The 18,200-nt window shown below is 42.6% G+C and overlaps 1 protein-coding gene across 6 annotated transcripts in view; it reads left to right on the forward strand.

Annotated features, from left to right (window-relative positions):
• The window catches only part of Fbxo15 (F-box protein 15), a 55,637-nt gene that overhangs the window by 3,606 nt on the left and 33,831 nt on the right, over positions 1 to 18,200 (forward strand). For 5 of the 6 annotated variants that reach the window (XM_037197232.1, XM_037197233.1, XM_037197234.1 and 2 more), the window contains exons 2-6: positions 4,032 to 4,142; positions 8,848 to 8,952; positions 11,434 to 11,676; positions 12,306 to 12,515; positions 15,550 to 15,676. In XM_037197232.1, coding sequence (XP_037053127.1) covers positions 4,032 to 4,142; positions 8,848 to 8,952; positions 11,434 to 11,676; positions 12,306 to 12,515; positions 15,550 to 15,676 — 796 coding nt within the window. Of the gene's footprint in view, positions 1 to 20; positions 4,143 to 6,680; positions 6,774 to 8,847; positions 8,953 to 11,433; positions 11,677 to 12,305; positions 12,516 to 15,549; positions 15,677 to 18,200 lie in introns of those variants that run through there. The other variant, XM_037197236.1, reaches the window with a different exon arrangement.

The raw sequence follows: 18,200 nt of genomic DNA on the forward strand, positions 1-18,200 counted from the left end.
GCTTGTTCTGCTTCTCTGATCTTCCTGCGTTCACCCCAATACCTGGCTCCAGGTCTGATTTTATTAATAAGACCTTTTAAGATTCCTGCTACACACGTTAACCTACAGTTCTTGTACACATACTTAGAAACGAGATGATCTTGTCTTTCAGCAAGGGAGCGAGCTGCCTGGATTAGGCCTGTGTTCTCATGTTTCTTGAAAGCTGAGTAGTAATGTGCTTCTCAGAGGCATAGCCCTCACATGTGGGCAGGGCCACAGAGGTCCTCTTTCTGATGTGTAAAACTGACACAAAGACTTTGGGGGTAAATAGTAAATAATTTAAATAGAAGTCTTCATAGGACATAAAATATTAAGAGAACATAGAAATTGTACAGAGGCCTGCCTACTGTACATTGCTACCACCAAACATTGTTCTCATGACTATATCTTAGCTTCAATGTGTTGGCTTTTCTTCCGGACATTTGCACATGCGTGTGTGTGTGTGTGTGTGTGTGTGTGTGTGTGTGTACGTGTATACACGTGCCTTTTTCTTTTAGAGAAATTAAAAAATACATTTGCTATTAAACTATGGCCCGGTATTTCAACTGGTGTATTTATTTGCAAAGTGTTGAATACTGCTTAAATGCTGTGTATGTTGTGGGTGCTGAAGAGGAGTGTGGGGTGAAAGCTGCTTAGTGATAGTAGAGAAGACAGTCAAGTTCAGTGTTGGATGGTGACACATAGGGGAAGAGCTTAAAGGGCCCGTCCTCAGGAGCTGGATTAGAGTCTGAGATGGCTTCCAAGGACCTCTGGATGAGGTCATGTTGTTGGAGTAAGTGCTTACAGTAGGTGAGTAGCACGCTTCGCAGATAGCTGGAAGACAGCTGGGCCTGTTTATATTTGAAACAGCTGTGTAGACATTGCCTCTCCATTGGCTGTTGTTAACGTCATGGATAGAGTGCAACTTTACCAGTTCCTATCCCTAGGCTGTGTCTACTGTTTTTCTTCTCCAAGACAAATAGCTTTGAGGTGGACATTTATTGAGAATGATCAGGGCACATTTTCTTGAGTTAAGGCTTATTTCTAGAAATGGAATCCTGGTGCATGGTTTTTAAGGATCTCAGTTCACACTACTAGACTTGGCTGCGTAAGACCCTCACTGCTCTGTCTGTCCTTGCACCAGCGAGATAGCCAGCTTCTCTGTAACATGGTGAACAAGAGTCCTTAACACGTTTGGTTTTTGCTAGGTTGAAGTTTATGTACCATACTATTTTTCTTTGTTCTTTTAGGTAGGCCTAAGGTAATACTTTTTGTTTTTCTAGCTTTAAAAAAATCTTTTATTATTTGTATGTGTAGGTGTGTGTGTGTTTGTGTGAGGTTTCCTGCACCTAAGTGCAGGCGCTGGTAGATGCCAGGGGCCTTAGGTTCTCCTGGAACTGAAATGCAGGCAGGTGTGAGCTGCCTGGTGCTGCCTGGTGTAGGTGTAGGAACCAAACTCGAGTCCCGTGTGAGTGCAGCACCCACTCATGAACCCTGAGCCATCGCAGCAGCCATCCAGCATCTCTTGATGGAAAAACTACACTGTGGCAAAACACTGTTACCAATATCATAATGCTTTTTAGGTAAGTTTATACTTGACTTACCACAACGTGTTTGTTTATATTGGGAAGAATGGTGTGTGTTAGTGAGAGAAAGTGCTTAGTTTTCATTCAGTGCTTAGTGTGTATATGAAACCTTGGACTTCTTGGATGAAGCCTCCACATAGATGGTATATGTAAGTCAATATAGACTATAAGAATAATCACAAGTAATTTTCAATCACTTTAGGATGTATTCTTTAGAAAAGCGATTTACTGTGTTGACTGGTACCTTCCCTTCTTAATACATTTTGTTATTGGAAACGCTCCATTTTGTGGTTCGTGGTTAGACCAGTCCTAGGAAGCTAGTATTATTTAGGCATCATTCTTTGCTTCTGATTTTTGTGTGAGGGCCAGGTAAATGGGCTTGAAGCTTTTCTGCTGTAGAAGTCTTTGTTAAACACAGAATTTCAACAGAAGTATACAAGTATATGGTAGAGTTAGGGTTTTCTGACTAGACAGCCTGGGGTGATATTCTCAGACTTTCTGCTCTCCAGAGTCAGACTGAGACCCGCTGTCTGGCCTAGGTCAGTCTGGAGAGTCAGATGAGACGGGATGCACACTGGGCTACATTTGCTCAAGGCTGAGTGCAGAAGTATGTGCTGTCTGTGGTTCTACTGTGTGTGTTGTTACCCTCCAGGCTCTGGGAGAGTTTATCCACCCTGTCATGCCAGGCTGCCAGGGTGCAGCCCACAGCTAATATTTATGGGGAGCTTCTCATGTGCAGGCCACTCTGCTTGTTGTTAACCAGGGGAGAAAAATCATTCTGCTGCTGCTCAGAAGTCTAGAGGAATGATTGCCGCTCGTTGAGCAAGGCAGCTGGGGGCTTGGAGGATCTGACGAGTACTGAGATACGTGTTGTGTGCACTCACTGTCTTGGCAGAAGCTAACAGGCTACATGGCTGCTCAGTCAACTGAGGCTTTGGTCAAGGACCCTGTGTTGCTTGTGCTTCTAATGGTAGGATGTGCTTGGAGCTGAGAATTGGCATCTTTTATGGCCCATCTCTCAGCTTCCAGAGAGTTAATTAGCTTTCATTGAAATTCTTAGGACAGCCTGTTTTTGCTTCTAATCAAGTCCTTTTTTTTTTTTTTTGGTGTTATTCCAAATACCAGGTTGATCCTGAGGGTGGTTAAACATTGGTGAATGAGAAATGGGTAATACGTACTCTATATTGCACCTTAAATAGCATGAGGGTGTAGAGTTGTATCAGTAGCTGATGGATGTGTGTTGTACATTGCTCAAAGAAGTATCTTCTAGGCATTCCCAAGAGCAATAGAGTCCACTAGGAGAGCTCACGGGGCTGCTTCCTAAAACCGGGGTCTGTGGACTGTGGCGGCCTGTTCCTTCAGCCCTCCTCCAGTCTGCCAGTGAGCCTCACTTGTTTTCAGGACTGACCTTAATACAAACTTGCTTTAGAAACTTTGAGTATGTTTATTTCATCAATACTAAAAACCTGTAAATTATAAGATGCATTATTTTATGCATCTCTAAAAAGACAGCTGGTATTAAAATGTAGGAAACCTTTGGATATAGGTACTTCTGTGCCTAACTAAAGGATAGTTAAACCTTTAAAGGATAGTTAGTGCTATCTTTTGAAAATTTTTCAAAGATCAACAAAGTTGTAGGTTGTGTTGACAGATCTAGCTCACAGATACGAAGTTATTAAAAATGTATGGATTCTACCTTCATTAGGTTTCTGTTATATTAATGAAACTGGCCGCTCAATATGTCTGTTTTACTAGATTTACTAGTAACTAGATTTACTTGTTAGCTTGACACAGCCTAAAAACCATCTGAGAAGGGAATCTCAGTTGGGGATTGCCCAGATCAGATTGGCCTCTGGCATGGTTGTGAGTGATTGTCTTGACTGTTAACTCATGGAGGGGGGCCCAGCCCACCATGGGCATCACCATTCCCTGGGCATGTGGTCCTGGGCCGTAGAGCCTAGCTCAGCCTGAGCCTGTGGTGAGCCAGCAGGCTGCATCGCTCCATGATTCTGCTTCTCACGCTCCTCCTTAGGTTTCTGTTTTCATTGATGAGCTACAGCCTGTAATAAGCCCTCTCTCTAAATTGGTTTTGGTTAGAACATGCTGTTTCAGCAACAACATGAAACTAGAGCAACATGTTTATCGTTTCCCTTTTGTCTTCCTCATGTACATTTTGGAATGCCCCTTCGACAGGCCGGCAGTCTGTAATGAGCACCAGTACTGCACTGTACGCGCAGACTTTGGGTTTGTTTACCTACCACACACTTGATTTGACCCCCCCCCTCCTTCTGTCTTTACGTCCAGAGATGAATTTTCACATGGAATAATCTTTGGAGTTTGTTGATCCTTCAGAATTTTGTAGAGGGGAACAGGAAATTCACCTCATTTGGTAATTATATAACTTGAATTTCTCACTTGTGCTTTCAGAAAGGGTTCTGGGGTTAGACTTGCCAGAGGCTCATCTGTCTTGAGGCAGTTTACCAGGCGTGACCAGCCCAACGAGAAGTCCTCCTCTGTCTGTTTTATATCCCTGGACAGGTACGTAGCCTGCTTCTCATGGGGTGGTGGGCTTTAGGCATGGGATTTTTTAGAGAAAATTGTAGTGCAGCATATACCAAGTTGCTATTTTGAGCTTTCTAAGAATAGGGTTATGTAGGAAGAATGTACACCACGGAGTTTGACATGAGTCATGAGCCTGTCACCATTACCCCTGTTAGACTAGTTTTATGAAACTCAACTTCTAAAGGTGACAGGTACATTGAATTTTCCTTCTATTAAATTGTTCTTCCTAATTATTCACTTCTCAGTAGATAAAGACCCATGGAAAGCCAAAAGATCACGTTTTTTCCTAAAGTTGTATGAACCTATGGGGTTTTTTAGATCAGATATTTGGAATTCTCTGTCACTGTGAGATCTGTACTGTGACCATTGGAACCAAAATCCATTCAATCTTTAAAAAATTTGTGAACTGATGTTTAAGATGCCTATAGATGTGTGTTATAATACCATTATGGGATACATTGACGTAATTAGCATCCCTTGGAGCCCTGCCATGTTGGTATTTTCATGGAGAGACATTTTACCCCAGGATGCAAATCCTGAAGACCCTGTGTATTGCAAAACTAATTCACAATTGGACGTTTAATACTGTATCATAATTAGTTCCTCCAATAGTACCATATTTTATATGCACATTTCAATGTACTAATTTTAGTATATTTTTTACATCTAGAAGTCAAAAGAGATAATTAAGGACATTAGTTATGTTTAAAACCCTTTAGTCTGGGAATAGGATCTGTTACATAATAATCTGATGCTGTACTTGATGCTGAGGGACACATGGTGAGCCTTTACATGTATTTTCTATAAGCTGATGGCCTACTGAGAGAGAGATTTTTTAAGTGAAAAATTATAAATTGGGGTACATGCGGTCAAGAAAATGAGTGAATTTCATACCCCAGAATAATAAAATCGGGTGGTAGGAAAGGCTTTCTTGGGGAGGTGACTTTGAAGGTGGAAAGTGAAAGTTGAGATTAAAGAGCTTGGTGAAGAATGTACCAGAGTGGGAACCCAGAAGTGCAGAGGTGGGCGGGCTTTCTGTAGGAGAGGCACCAGGTAGCTAGTGTGATGGGATAGGCACAGGCTCCCACGATTTGGGGCTGCCAGGCCCCTGGTAGTAGCTGGACTTGTAAAGTATCTTGTTTATATACTTTGTCTCTCTGTTCTAGGAGGAGGGAGATAGTGAGACAGGCAAGTTTGGACATTTGGAGGTGTAACTGACATCATTCATATATAAAATAGATGTCATTGAGGGGTCAACAGACATTAGGTGGGGACCCCAAACTGTTGGCTCCGGCAGATGTGTGAGTGGAGGTCCCACTGCTAGGGATGTGGAAGAATTCCGGTGAAGTGGGGAGTTCAGAGGAGAGTCCTGCTGGTGACCAAGGAGCTTGCAGAGACCCCACAGGTCCAGTGCTGCTGTCCTGGATCGCTGGGGGATTTGGGGCAAGAACAAAGACACTTGTCTAAGGGGGAAACCCAGAGGTACTGGGAATTGAGAAGCAACCACAGATCCAGGGAGGACCTGTGAGAGGGGAGGGTCTAGAAGAGTGTTATAGAAGGAGAGGGCCAACCACTGCCTCTTGTGTTGTTTTGATTTTATAGTTATAGCATAAGAAACAGAAAAGAGGAGGCGTGCGCTTAGAGGCAGTAAGTAGAGACAAGTTGGGGTATTTTCTTTTGTTGTTTTTCTTTCCTAGAAGCTCTGCAGCCAGGTGTATTGCAGAGGTTGTGTTGCAGCTCGAGAAGGGGAAAGGTGGGGTTAGATCAGCAGATAAATATGAAGATGACTTTGATGATGAAGATCATTTTGGTCACAGTTCAAAGGCTGATGTGATGACGGAGAAGACGGAGGCCTGGATGGATGAAGAGGGACTGAGGCTTTGAGGACAAGAGTGGGGATCCAGGGTAACAGCGGTTGGGTAGAAGGAAGTGAGAGTTCTCTGAAGAAATGGGCTGGGTGTAAGGGTGGGATGATGTGTGTAAGAGTATTAGAACGGAGTCATTGTGTACAGCAGGGACAAAGACATGTTTGTAGCTTAGTCTCTGTATTAGTTACTTCTCTGTTCTTCCGATAAAACACCATGACTAAGGCAACTTATAAAATAGTTGATTTTGTTTATGGCTCCAGAGAGTTAGAGGCCATGGAGCAGAATTCTGAGAGCTCACATCTTGAAAGTACAAAGTAGAGAGAGGGAACTGGATGTAGGGCAACGCCTCTCAAAGCCTGCTGCTTGTGACACACTTCCTCGAGCAAGATCACACCTCTTAAGCCTTTCCAAATGTTGATACCAACTGGATTGGACTGAGTGTTCAAATGCCTAAGACTGTGGGTACAATCCTCATTCAAACCACTGCTATCACCACAGTATTGAAAATGAACATATGCAAATCAGCTGAGTTTCTTAGCGAAGACCACTCGCTTGAAGTAGAGTTTCTTGTTACATATTTGGTTCTGCCCTGTCTCTCACTTACTCATTCCCTTTCTTTCTTCATCATTCCTTATCTCCATTCCAGTGACTTATGTGAAGTAATTAGAATCCAATAGAAAGTAACCCAGTGTGGGTGTAAACATTGGTTGTTCCAGCTGGGAAACAAATTCGTTAAGTAGTAAGTATGACTGTATTATATGGGTCTTGTGTAGGTAACCAGGGCTACTGTGAGTTTGAGCAACAGCCATGCCATGTCTACATGACAGCATTTCACAGAAGTCCTCTGCGTCCTCTTGTTCTTACACTCTTTCCTCCATTCCAGCATGTTCCCTGAGCCTTGCGAGGTGGGGGAGCTGCTTACATAGATATGTCTCAGTAATGGTTGAGCACTTACAGTCACTTATTCAGAGGACTTGGAACAGTGACAGGTAGATGGGATCAAGATATATATAGATATAAGATACACATCTCCCCCATGTTCAATTCTGGCAGATAAGAAGGTGGAACTTATTTAATGCCTCACTTGAATGGGATTTTGTTCACATAAATTCTTAGTTACTCCATACCTTTCTGAGATGTCTTTATGATCAACACTAAATTTGTTTGAATTACAATAATTTTAAAAAATAGGGACAGACTTTTATAAAACAATTAACATATGAAAGGACATGCAGTGGATTGTCCTAACAGTGACTGTCTTAGTTACTTCTCTATTGCTGTGGTGAAACACCATGACCAAAAGGAACTTGAGGAGAGGGTTGATTTGGCGTACATGTCTGGAATCTTAGTCCATTGCGGGAAGTCAAGGCAGGAACTCAGACTGGGCTGGAACCTGAGACAGAAACTGCTGCAGAAGCCATGGGGGGTGCAGGATGATGGGGATGTGGGGGATGGGAGTGTGTGTGGGGGGGTGGGGCTGGTGGTGCTGCTTCCTAGGTTGCTCCCTTGGCTGCTCACCTTGCTTTCTTGTAGAGCCCAGAACCACAGGTCTAGGGATGGCACCACCCACGGTTGAGGTCTCAGCCCATCACCACAATTAAGAAAGTGCCTTAGAGGCCTGCCTACAGCTTCTTATTGAAGCATCTTCTCAGCTCAGGTTCCCTCCTCTCGGATGACTCGCTTGTGTCAAGTAGACATAAAACCAGCCAGCACAGTGTCCAAACTTCCCCTCAGTTTTGTTGTCTCTTTTCTCACGGAAGGTGTCTAACGTACTGATTCTGAATAGAAGAGATTTCAAGGGGGAGGGCAGGGACGATTTAACTGAGGTGAGGTTGCCTGTTCTTGCAGAAGCCTTGAGCAGTGGGTACACTCACATGGTGGCATGTATCAAATACGTGTGGAACTAGCTGCCTTTCTCTAAGGATCCACATGATTTTGTCTTAGTATTTTCAGAGTCTTAGGACTAAAATTTCCTATGAATGTTTGATCATTGAATTCTATTAATAAATAAAATTATTTCAATTACTAAAATCACAACTAGAGACTGCCAAGCCATTTTAAGTTGGCCCCAAACTGTTTTCTTTAGTCCTTTATCCCTGTATTTTCTTTCTCCCATCTCTTGCAACAATCTTCAAAGCTCTGTGTTCATTTGCCCTTCAGCCAAATGCTGATACAGGTGCTTGAAGGCCCATTCCTGATTTCTCATGCTGCCTGATTCTTGTGTTGTGTGTAGAATTCTGCAACTAGGAAGTAGAAGGAATCTTGATAATACATTATAACATGATTCATTTAGACATGAAGCCCGTCAGAAGACACTGTGAGGCCTGACGTTTTCTTGAACTAGAGAAGAAGCAGTCAGTGTCCCTCTTGAGGACATTTAGCAGGCTGGCGAATGGGAACCCAAAATGCAGGTTAGGTATGAACACAGTTCATGTTTCCATTTCTAGTGGCATTATTCATGGTGAGAATGTGTTCCCATCCTCCAGTTCCTGCTTTGCAGCAGAGAATAATATACATCCATGATGGACTCATTGAAATACTACCTGTTGATTTGGGTGTGCAGATAGGGTTGACATGCTGAAAAAGTCAGTTCTCTGTGTCTTATAATCTCTAAATTGGTCTATGCCATGAGAATGGTAATAACTAGAAAATTACAATCAAGAAATTAATCGAGGGTGAGAGAACAGTTTGCTTATTAAAGAGATGAATGTGTTTGTAGCCCTCTCTTTAGAGATGCATAGCCAGTCGTATTCTGGGTAATTTGTGGATTCAGTATTGGTTAACTTGTTTTAATTTTCTCCCTCCTTTCTCAGAATGCCCTCTGAAATCTTGCTGAATATATTTTCCTACTTGGATGCTGTGAGCTTGCTGTGCACTGGATGTGTGAGCAGACGCTTTTATCATTTGGCCAGTGACAAGTAAGGAGAATACTGTGTCCATCTGTTATATGTGATAATAGAAATTGTGAAAATTAGTAGGCATTTTAGCTGTTTCCTAAAAGTTAAGAGAATTAGTTTTATTACTTAATAGACAGTGATGTATCTAATGCTATATGTGGTCATGTACTTTCAAACATTTGCATTTGTGACTGTAAGATACAGAATATTCTTTGCATATACTGAAGATAAAGCCTATTACTATTGGATCTGTATAATAAAATTTTGATCTGTGATTAGGGGTCCTGAGTGTGATAGACTCATTCATTCACAGAGCCTTTTACCTGGTCCTGGGCAGATGGTGTACTCTCCACTGGTGGTCATGCAGATCATAGAGAAAACAGTGGGAGGGTGCCCTGTTAAATTGACTTAGCTCGTCCTCTCAAGTCTGCCAATATACTTGATATATGGGAAGAGTGAGATTAGGGAGGAGAGAGACCCAACATGTGAAGGCCTTACTGTGGGAATCAGAGAGGCCCCTCAGTTAGGCTCTCAGGCATCTGTGAATAAAGAGAAGCCATTGCTTCTATTTTTCTTTGTGAGCTTGGCCAGCACCTACAATTTCACCTTGTGTGGAGAGAGTTAGAGTCCTTCTAATATCTACTGAGCATTTTGTGCCCACTTACTGGCTTTTTAGGGTTCTCTCTTAATCAATATCAAAGACTATGCTAATATTGATTTCTATGTAGAACCTGCCGGTAGTTAGGAAAAACATCAAGATAAAGAATGCAGGTTGGGCAAAGCTACACAGAGAAACCCTGTCTCGAAAAACCAAAACCAAAAAAAAAAAAAAAAAAAAAAGAATGCAGGTTGGTTTGATTAAGGGTGTGGAGAATGACAGATAGGCTGCAGTATTTTGTATTCTTGGAGCATGGTAGAAGGGAACATTCTCTATAGTGGTTCTCAGATGCTAGTCCATGAAAGACAGTTTCACAGTCAGCTGGGAAAATGCAAAACTTTGGATTCCTATTCTGCATTTGTAAAGATTATAATTTAATGCTTTGCAAGATTGTAATTTGGTGTCTGGAATCCATATTTTTACAGTTTCTTCAGGTCATAGTAATGAATAATCTAGTTCTAAAATGACTGGTCCAATATATCTTTGATGTTCTTGTGTTTGCCCTTTAAGTGAGGAACCCGTAGTAAATCCTCTGATCTCATTAAAGCTGTTTTCACACTCGAAAGGGAACATGCTTTAATTGGGAAGGGAGGTTCTTGTCTCTTAACTTTAAAAGGTGTAAGAAATTCTTAGTTTTATCTACATCAACTAGTGGATAGCATTTGGCAATAATTCTGGAATGAATATAGATCATTTTTCATGTGTGTATGCACATTTGATTGCACCAGTCTAGGCTGCAATGATATCATCTGTACAATGGGGATAAAAACAGTAGCTACCTCATGTGTTTATTGGGAGGACTAAATGAGTTAGTGTGTGTGACTTGCTTAAATAACAGTTGACATGTGTGCTCAGGAAAACTTAACTGTTGCTGCTATAGTTTAATGACTTTCACTATTTTACCTTTTTGAAATAAGGGCATGTGCATTGTTAAAAATTTAAAGATAGGAAGCAAAATGAATGTATGTAACATGAATTGCTAAATGGTCTTATTAATAAAAAGCCTGGAGCCAGATACTGGGTTGAAAACTGAGAGATCAGAGGAATAGAACAAGCCACAGCCAACCTCGCCAACTCCTCAGCTGATCCTGTGTCCATGAATTATCAGACTGAAAGCCTCATGAGTCCTTCCCCCTGAGGGTCTCATTTGAACTGCTGCTAAAAGCCTCCAGTTCCTGGTCCTCAAGCCTGATATACCTTTCTGCTTTGTGCCATTACTTCTTGGGATTAAAGGCCTGTGTCCTTCCCAAGCAAAGACATGAGATCTTAAGTCCTGGGATTAAAGGTGTGTGCTACCACTGCATGGCTCTGTTTCCAGTGTGGCCTTGAACTCACAGAGATCCAGATGGACCTCTACCTCCTAAGTGATAGGATTAAGGGTGTGTGCCACCACTGTCTGGCCTCTATGTCTAATCTAGTGGCTGTTCTGTTCTCTGATCCCCAGATGAGTTTTATTTGTTAGAACACAAAATGTCACCACAAATGTGTAATGGTATTTGCTCATTTTGTATTTGTGTACAGTGTTGATTTTTGTATGATTGAACTCCTACTCAGTTACCTTGCAGAAAGACAGTATTTGGATGATCCCAAATAACATGGAATTCTAAAATTTAAACCTGACTCTGGAAATAGGTTTTTCTCTTTTTTTATGTGCTTTTGGGGATAGTGCATTTAAAACATTTCATTTCAGACTGTGGTCCACTGTACACATGAAGACATGTAAATTATTGATGGAATTAGCCTATTTGAAAATTAAAAATTATTATGTATCTCTAATGTAATATATTGCTGTTATGAGTACTTTACAGTGCTTCCTAATTGCTTATTTTATCCCTTTCTTCAAGTTTTATTTGGATCAAGATCTACTCAGCTGCATTTTCATCAAAAAGATCACATTGGAAAGTTAAAACAGTGGAGGAGACAGCCACGTCTGTGAGTGTACTGTCAGTTGAGGATAAAGAAGTTGGGTACTGGAAGAAAGAATATATTACAAAGCAGATCTCATCTGTGAAAGCAGCACTAGCCCACATTCTCAAACCTGTCAACCCCTACACAGGTCTTCCGGTGAAAACCAAAGAGGCCCTCAGGTGTGTAGGCTACTCTTGGACACTCCAGTGGCTCCTGGACAGAACCATGGAACCTTGCTGTTTCTAACCCGATGTTGTCATTTCCAAGGGTTTTAGATGTACCGGGGATGTGCAGGCTTTTTACTTAGTTTCAGGCCTAAGGATGGAAACTAGGGTCTTAGATATGCTAGGGAAATGGGTCCCATGAGCTACACTCCTAGACTTGGATCTTACATAGGCTAGGGAAATGGGTCCCATGAGCAGTTTGTATTAGATGGGACTATCTCTGATAGTTTTCTCTTGTGTGTGTTTTTGTGTCTGTAAAATGTACAATATTTTGATGTTGGTTCACGTTTTTATAAAGAGCAGAAACAGCCTCATGATATGGAGTAGAGCTAGAGTGTTGAAGGTGTCCTTCCATTGTCTGAACTGCCAGTCATGGACCCTCATAGATACTCAGGGAGTATTTGCTAGGAGGAAAAAGGTTCAGAAGGTGCTGTAGGTGAAAGGAAAATATGTCAGGAGTGTGCCAAGGGTGTTGAATTTTGTCTTTTAGAGGAGTAGGTATTGTGGAAATGGCATGCGAAGTGTGTGTGTTGATCTAGAGTTCTTTCTTTGAAAGCATTTTGAGCTTGCTTTTCTTTCTCTAGACTGTCTGGCCTAGGTTGGGCAATTATATTAAGAGAAAAAAGTGGAAAGGAACACATCGTGCAACATGTTGATCTTTCCTTAAACGATACGTCTGTCACTGTTGTGTGGTATGGCAAAAATTGGCCATGTCTAGCCATGTTGTCCACCCTGGATTTGTGTGGTGTGACGCCAGTTTTTATGGACCGGTATAAAACTCCTGACCCAAATGGGTAAGTACTAATTCAGTAGCACATTGGCAAAGACTTCTGGACCTGAATATTAATTGGCATTCCTTTGTAATTCAAAAATACCACCAGTGTATTTTAATTTGATTGTATCTCAAAGACCTTCCTGTCATTCTGCATTGCTGTGAAACAGAAGATATTGGGCTTGTCACATTTAGGTCTAAATATAAATTGTTTGAATCTTACAACAGTAAAAAATGAGTCCAGTTTTAAAAGTTTATTAGATGATGTGTGGCTTTTCTACATTCTTACTTTTAACTGTTTTAACAAATGATATAAATGTGCATATTCTTCAGTAATTATATACTGATTTTAGTTTAAACACTTTATAAGTACAATTATCACTCATTCTGTGTGATTTTCTCTTGAATTTACTAGATGTGTGGCCATGTGCACCTGACTCTGCCTCCATCTCCACACCTGTAAATTGGTATGATGCTGATGGCGTTAGGGTGAAGATCACGAGACTCATTTGTGAATCTAGGTCAGATGCGTGTTCCCCGAACACTCATCCTCCCGCTAGATGGCTTTCCCCGAGTCCATACACACTAAAGTGCTCACAGCTGCTTCTCCCAGCAAATCCCGCATTCGTCAGTGACCACTGTCTTGGAAAAGCTGGACTGTGGCAGGTGTAGATCCTTATGTCCCAAGTAGGCTAACGGTTTTATAGCAAACTGTTGCGCTGTACAGTGTCCGCCTTCTCTGTGATTGTAGTGCTGCTGTCTGTCCTGCCTCTCCCGCGTTGGTGTCTTTGACTTTGTAGCAGCATTTCCACATGGATTTTCCTACCGTCCCTGCTGCTGACTGCAGTTGTCATGGGTCCCTCTCGCCTCCGTCTCGCTTCCGTCCCTGTGGAGAGATGCTGTTATTTCATGGTTTCCCTGGCATGGGCTTGCTGTTGGCTCCTCTGTATGCCAGCTCTTTGGCTGCTTAGTGGTTATACTCAGGCCTCTCACTGCTGCCCATGCTTGCTGTGTTCTGAGAACATTATCAGTGTAAAAACGTGGATTATTTTCCCCAACAGATTACTAGATATATTTTGACAACACAGTTACTTTTTTAAGTGATATTTTTATTTGCATAAATCTGAAATTTGTATGATGAACTTCCAAGTTTTTCTGATATAGTAGGTAAGTTGTATACATTCTGAAATTATATTTGGGGTAGGAATACACAAAATGCACTGTTTTGATAGGATGATGTGTTACTTGGTGTATCAAGGATTATTGTTTATAGATACTGGTACAAGTTAGTTAACATTAATTAAAACAATCTTGTAAGACTATGGGTTTAGAGTTCAGGTCATGATGAATTGTAGAACTCACTTAAAAGTATGTATGTTCCCAGAAATTGCCACCAAGATCAGGTACTAGTTACTACATGGTAATGACTGCTGGAATTCATTGGGGGACGTTAATCTAATGTAACTGATTTCCAGCCCTTGATCGACAGTGGTGAGCAGAGCTGAAAGTGTGTTTCAAGAATTTGTTTTGATGGGCCTCTCTACAGTTTGTAGGCCTGTGCTTTCATCACGAGGGATGATCCTTGTCTGTATCTTTGTGATACAGGAGGGACTCTGTGCCTTTACTTATGCTTGTATTTGTTTCTTCTATGAAATTTTTCTGGGAATATCAAAAGTGCTTGTGGGGTTATTTGCAAATAATTTCCCTGCAGCTTAGACTTTTCTTGGTGGACTCTCAGCTGTCATTCTTGCTAGAGTTCTCTTCTCGGTTCATGTAGTCCTGTGCCCTCCGAGTTTGTGAGAATGATTGCATAATGTTTTCAGAGGCCTCAGTGGCCATGGCCGTGGTTTGTAAAGCTAAGGTGAATAAGGACTTAGTTTGTCCCCAGAGTCTATTTAATATTTCCACAGCCATACTTGAGTGTGTTTCCAAGCTGTGGTATATTGAAGATGAAGGGAAGAAGAGGCTTTCTGCTGTCTCCACCTCGCTGCCTCTTTCTGTCCTGTCACGATAGCAGCAGTTGCCAGCTGTTGCGCATCTGTTAGATGTGCTGTGCTCTCATGGTACTTTGTCTTTGGATTTTCTGGCCTTCCCTCTGAGCAGGTGTCTCGCATGTTGGGACCCAGTCTGTGATGTTGTAAAGTCATTGTCAGCTGGAGCTAAGGTTTCCCCTTGAGTTTTCTTGAGTTTATATTGAAGTCACTGGTCCTGCCTTCCTCATCCTCCAGGCATGTTCTTCATGTGTCTGCTTTTAGTTAATATGTCACAACTCTCACCATCCAGCTCCGCTATCTAGTTATTGTTCTCAGCATAAACATCCCTTAGGAACACAGTGCTAGAATCCTGCCACATGAGAGCTGCAGATTGGTTCTGTTGCCCTACAGCCCTCCTCTGCTTTGAAACAGTGCCACAGGTGACCCTGCTTTGTCTTACTCAGTATCTGCATGTTTATCACTGGTTGTCTTGAGTACTAGTTCCTGCAAATAAATTCCAGATGCAGTGTCCCAGGATAGTGGGGCCTTTTCCTAGTGCTCTGGCTCTGCTCATCAGCCATTGAGATCCCAGCTCCTTCTGATTTCCTGAGCTGTATGTTGTTGTCGCTATGCACTGTACTTGTCGATGATTGCATTCCCTCGTCATGGGGACATAGTGAAGGCATCTCCTGTACGTCTGAGTATTTACTCTTGAGCACTAAGACTGAGGGTTCTGTGTGGCTCTCTCATGAAAACAGTCATGATTCCAGCTTAAATTCATTTTCTAATATTTCAGTTTTCACTGTTTCTCAGCCCTGCCTTACAAAAACTTTGGAAAAAAGGCACATCTGCTCTCAGAGGAAGAGCGAGAGGGGGGTGGGGAAGAAAAACATAGTAGGGTAAGAAACTTGGTGCATTTGCCTCTTAGTTGTACAAGGCTCCATAGTCCTGTCACTTGGTTTGAGCATGTTAGTGTGTATAAATTGCTCTTCAAAAGCATTTTTAGTTGCACCAATGAGATTGACAACAAGGCGTGTTGGAAAGTTCACATCTCTCTCTTCTCTCTTGGCATGGTATTCCAAGACCACGATGGCTGTCGTTAATTGCGAAGTATGATCTGAGTCATTTAAGCAAGTCTACCATGGTTGGCTGTGACAGACTTGTCCGGATATTCTGTCTAAATCCTGGCCTCCTGGTGGGGCTGTGGCAGGTAAGATGGAATTCACACACAAACTGTCGTCCGTGTTTGCACACTGCTATGTATGTAAGATGGAGTTCACACACGGACCGTGTCCTTCCCTCCACAGTCCGTGTTTGCACACTGTTACGTATGTAAGATGGAGTTCACACACGGACCGTGTCCTTCCCTCCACAGTCCGTGTTTGCACACAGTTATGTATGTAAGATGGAGTTCACACACGGACCGTGTCCTTCCCTCCACAGTCCGTGTTTGCACACTGTTATGTATGTAAGATGGAGTTCACACACAGACTGTCGTCCCCCCCACAGTCCGTGTTTGCACACTGTTATGTATGTAAGATGGAGTTCACGCATGGACCGTGTCCTTCCCTCCACAGTCCGTGTTTGCACACTGTTATGTATGTAAGATGGAGTTCACACACGGACTGTCGTCCTTCCCTCCACAGTCCGTGTTTGCACACTGTTATGTATGTAAGATGGAGTTCACACACGGACTGTGTCCTTCCCTCCACAGTCCGTGTTTGCACACAGTTATGCATGTAAGATGGAGTTCACACACAGACTGTCGTCCCCCCCACAGTCCGTGTTTGCACACTGTTATGTGTGTAAGATGGAGTTCACACACGGACCGTGTCCTTCCCTCCACAGTCCGTGTTTGCACACTGTTATGTATGAGACTGAGTGTAGACTCGGAAGCATCCGTGCTGATCTGGATGACGGCGCTCTCTGCCTTCCTGTGTCTACTGACAGTTAGTTCTTCCATGTCAGGGCACTTCCCCACTTCTCCCAGTAAGTCTGTGTCCACTCTCCTTTCAAGTCTTTCTTGGCCGAACTTTCTGATAGTACATGCCCAACATGGAGGTCTCTAAGAATCTTTCTGATTTGTGGATGTGACATGGGACATACTCTGCCCTTCAGTGTCGTGTCTAAGAAGTTACTCCTTTGATCTGTGTGTTTCTGTTTCACTAGGCCAGGCTGAGTTCTGACCTTCGGGATATGTTTTAACTTTAATTCAAATGGAATTATCACTTCCCCGTTTGCCCTTCCCTTCCAGCCATTCACAGGTCTCCTTCCAACCCTTCATGCCTCTTCCCACTATGACTATCAATTCACGCAAATCTATTAAATGTGTGACAGAATTTATTAAGATATAAATTGAGGAAATATACTCATGAATACAGAATGGAGTAGACATCCTTTGGTCTGATCAGGAGTGAATCCACTTCACAGGCAGGAGCAGTGAGCAGGGGCAGGTGACCCTTCTCCAGCTCCTTATAAGAGGTCACATACAGGCAGGAAGCACCGCCTCCTTTGGGCCTATACCCCAAGGTCATGGGCGGAGCAAATACCACTACATCCCACTCTCAAATTGATAGCCTTTCTATCATTATTGTTACATACACATATGTCTATATGTGTGCAGACATATACAAATACAACCTGCTGAGTTCATTTTCGTTGCTTATGTGTATATAGTTTTAGGGCTTACTATTGGATAACCAATTGGGGGCTCAACCCTAGGAAAGGATATAATTCTCTGTCTCAGCACTCATTTGTTGCCTGTAGATCTATGTCTAGGTGTGGGACCGTGTGACAATTTCCCTTATCTGTGTTAGCCTGTCTATTGGTTATGCTATTGTTTGGGTCTTGTTTATGCAGTCATTTCTCAGACAGACTGTCTGAGAGCAAACTTACTCATGTTCTGACTCTTACAGTCTTTTTGTATCCTCTCTGCAATGTTCCCTGAGCCACAGATGCGGGAGGTATGATGTAAATGTTTCCTTTGGGACTGAGCTCCAAACTACCTGTGGATCTCTGTACTGCGTCCAGTTGTGGATTTCTGTAATGGTCTCTCTCCCTTTGCTGTACAGAGAAGCACCTTTGATAAGGGGTGGTAGCTGTGATTACTCAGGGTTATCAGGATAGGATTTAGAATGTAGTAGGGAATTGCATAGGTCTAGCACAGTGGCCACAGTAGATTCTTTTCTGAGGCCCATGACCTCACTAGCCCTAGGAAGTTGGCTAGGATTCTAGTGCTAAGCAGGATTTCCCTCCTGTGGAGTGGCCTTAAGTTCAGTGAGCAGCTGTTGGGTGCCACTTACAGGTAGTCCACGTATGTGCCCCTTTACCGAGCTGGCCATTGTTGTGGTTTATGGGTGTTTGCAGCTGGGTAGGACAATTACTGTCTCTCCCTTGGGAGCTTGCATAGTATTTTCTGGTGCTGCAGAAGTTAGACCACAGGAAAGAGGCTTTCAGGTCAGGCCCAGCGTGAACCACCTGAGTCAGTCTAAAGCCTGTGTCCCAAGTGTGCAGTATCTTCAGCAACAGGGGTTACCTCCAACCTCTGGGGGCAGCTAAGGCAGCAGCAATAGTCTACATTCTTTTGGGAGTCACTTATACTACCCTGACCAACAATTCAAAAGAAGAGTTCTCGTGGGTTATATTCTACAGTCACTTGGTGGATTGCAGGGTAGTGTGGTGCACCTCTGTGTTGCCACATTTGTTTAGTTTTGTGGCTCTGGCTCTTGGCTCTT

The sequence above is a fragment of the Peromyscus leucopus genome, chromosome 19, assembly GCF_004664715.2.
Source record: "Peromyscus leucopus breed LL Stock chromosome 19, UCI_PerLeu_2.1, whole genome shotgun sequence".
NCBI lineage: Eukaryota > Metazoa > Chordata > Mammalia > Rodentia > Cricetidae > Peromyscus > Peromyscus leucopus.